Source organism: Acyrthosiphon pisum, chromosome A1 (genome assembly GCF_005508785.2).
Source record: "Acyrthosiphon pisum isolate AL4f chromosome A1, pea_aphid_22Mar2018_4r6ur, whole genome shotgun sequence".
NCBI classification, from domain to species: Eukaryota; Metazoa; Arthropoda; class Insecta; order Hemiptera; family Aphididae; genus Acyrthosiphon; species Acyrthosiphon pisum.
In genome coordinates, this window is record NC_042494.1 from 93,741,154 (window position 1) to 93,744,029 (window position 2,876).

The window sequence follows — 2,876 nt, forward strand, 5'->3', positions numbered from 1 at the left end:
CAGTAAATAATCTTCATCAATATCAGTGCAGCATACAACACCACCATCTATTAAAATATGTTTGCAAGAAGTTTTAAATTCAACAGCAACTGGAAAAATGATCTTGGATTACTACAAAATCAACAATAAATTTAACAAAAGTATAAGAACATTATTGGTTGATGCAATTATTAATTATATAATAACAAAACAAATTCCAATGTCTGTAATTCTGGCCTCCAGTATTGGGTCAGATATTGTTAAAATGTTTCAATCTGAAGTTAAGGTATGTTGAACAAAAATTATCTAAAACAGTACAATTAATTTAATAGATATATAAAGTATATTTCTGTTCTATAGGACACTTATTTTATGAAAGATAATGTGAATAAAAACCCAAAAGGAAAGCTGTATGCGAAGTAATATAATTCAATGAGGTCTCTTAAAATTAGTGGTTTAGTGTCCATTAAAGAACCTACTGTCAAAACCATATCACACGGTAGACATGATATTGAATTTGGTAGGGACAAATTTAAATTTTAAGTATTATTCTTTGAATAGTTTTAGTTTTTATTTTAAGATACCTATTACACCAGGCCAAAAAAAAAATTGTATAACATAGTTAAAAAAAAAAAATTTGTATAACTTGTTCAAATAATTAATGATTTTTGTTTGTTTTTACTAGAACCTGAAGATGACATAACCTTTTTCCTGGATAAAATAATGTATGACAGTGATTGCTCATTTCCTGAACTTGAACATATGTGGAAACAAACCACAAAACATAGATTATGTGAAATTCGAAAAACTTCCTCTACTGCTGAAATTCTTCAAAAATGGAAGAGTTATTCTCAACCTTTTGGTCATAGACTGGTAAGAATAATATATAATTTAAAAAAGCATTTTACCAACTTTGTTTTTCCTTGTTACATTGCCGTATGGGGTCTGGACTGTTCGCATATCGCTTGGCCCCCATGCAGCATCGTATATTGTACAAAAAAACACATAGTGAAAATATACAACCCGTACACTGGTCCATTAATCATTTTACTAACTAAAAACCTATTTTAACAGATTGCTATTGATTTTAATATACTTTACCCTGACTGTCCTGATCTTAAATGTTCATTGGATGTGAAGTTTCAAAAAGTAATTAAACTGTTAAATGAACAAACTAAAGACCCAGCGAGTAAAAAATTACTACAGAACTTAAATGATAATATAACTACTATTGGTGAAAGTAATCATTTGAATACATTTTTTAAATGTTAATCATATAAATAAAAATGTTTTTCTTTTTTTAGATGAAAAACATGCAGTCTTGTTTTATTTATTGCATACAATTTTTGTTCCGACAACTAAAAAAATAACTAGAGACGATAATGGCAAAAAAAACCTAATCAAGTATTCAATAAAAGACAGTCAAGACAGTTTTATGATTTTTAAAACCTCAATAGCTGAAATTGAAGAATATATAATGAAGCGTCGTAGTGAAAATACACCAATCCAACCAATTATATTGATTTGTGGAACTCCAAACAAACCCAAAGAAATAATTGTACTCTTTGATTGTATACAGTTTAAACTATTTTCTATATCATCGGCAATTGGTGTATGCTTTAAAATGTTTCATACTTTTAATTTAGATTATCCATTACAATCATCTATTGTATGGCTCTTTATACAAAAGTATTTTTATTTACTCAACACTAAGTATGATAAAGCCTATCATACACTAGGTCAGATTTTATCTGATTTAAACCATGAATGAATTGTATTATTATTTATTTTTAATATTTAAAATATATCTAATATAATATATGAATTAATAAATAATTTAATTATAAACATTTTTTTTAATATTTTAAGCATTGTACAATGTAATTTTATTATGATTTTAAAATATAGAGTAAACTATAAAAGGTTTGATTAAATTTAAAAATAAAAGCAATCTTTTTAATTGTTTTAACCAAATTGTAAAAAATTAACAGTATTATTGTATGTTAACATTAAAACTAATATAGTAATATTGACTCAGAATAAAAACTATTCTGTGGTAATATTATAGGCTGAGTGCTGACGGACAGTTTTTGCTCAGAATCATATTTAACACATCCATTACAGTGACTCACCAGACACCTAATCTACTGCAGAGCGCAGATGTGTCTGGCTATGCAGGGGCTCTTGGGCACACAGAATTTAGGGGCCCTTTTAGAATCAAAAATAAATTGTTTCCAATGAAAACTTCAAAATGTCGGATCCCTGGATTCCTGCCCTTATAAGGTAAAGATGGCTATGGCAGAACAATACCCACTTACCCAATTTTTTTTTAAATTTGTCATGTTGAAAAACAAATTATTTGTAAGGCTGAATGAGGGTGTGGGTAGCATAGCCTACTCATGCACGGATCAGTGGTTATAATTTATTCATTTCCCTTGACCCAATACGTTTGTAATTACGTCACTGACAAATATAAATTGACGACGGAGAGCAATTTAATTACATTATGCCATTATAGGGTATCAATGCATCATTATTTAAACATTCAAATTGTGCAGTGATTTACCGATTTGGATGTTTGAAATCGCTATCAGAAATATAATCAGAGGAGCAGTAAGTTCGTCGTTAAGTTGATCGATAAATATTTTCGTTTGATGTTTACCGACTTTTTGTCGATCATCATTCATCCCTCACAGAAAGCATATAAATGACCCATATTTAATGGCTTTTTGCTGTAAATATTGATTTTTTAATTACAAAAATAAGAACCAACGTTCTACTTTTTATGTAGGGAAAATTATTTTATTGTGATACATAATTGTACATAAGACCATCTAAATAATTTACCATTGTCAAAAATTTAAAAAAAAATTACCCTTTTGTCTCTTAATTGTAAA

General features: G+C 28.1%; 1 protein-coding gene across 1 annotated transcript; it reads left to right on the forward strand.

The window, feature by feature from the left end:
• The first annotated feature begins 19 nt into the window (after window positions 1-19).
• On the forward strand, window positions 20-1,772 carry LOC100568647. Its single transcript, XM_016807382.2, has 5 exons — window positions 20-265; window positions 340-499; window positions 665-852; window positions 1,054-1,219; window positions 1,284-1,772. The coding sequence occupies exons 2-5, from the start codon at window positions 412-414 to the stop codon at window positions 1,748-1,750; spliced, it is 909 nt and encodes a 302-aa protein (XP_016662871.1). The 5' UTR covers window positions 20-265; window positions 340-411; the 3' UTR covers window positions 1,751-1,772.
• The last annotated feature ends 1,104 nt before the right edge of the window (window positions 1,773-2,876 follow it).

What these genes read in the sequence shown, in the direction of transcription:
- LOC100568647 (XM_016807382.2), top strand. Translation starts at nt 412, where the DNA reads ATGAGGTCTCTTAAAATTAGTGGTTTAGTGTCCATTAAAGAACCTACT. An exon ending in TAGACATGATATTGAATTTG is followed by an intron (nt 500 to 664) that starts GTAGGGACAAAT and finishes TGTTTTTACTAG; the next exon opens with AACCTGAAGATGACATAACC. An exon ending in TATAACTACTATTGGTGAAA is followed by an intron (nt 1,220 to 1,283) that starts GTAATCATTTGA and finishes TTCTTTTTTTAG; the next exon opens with ATGAAAAACATGCAGTCTTG.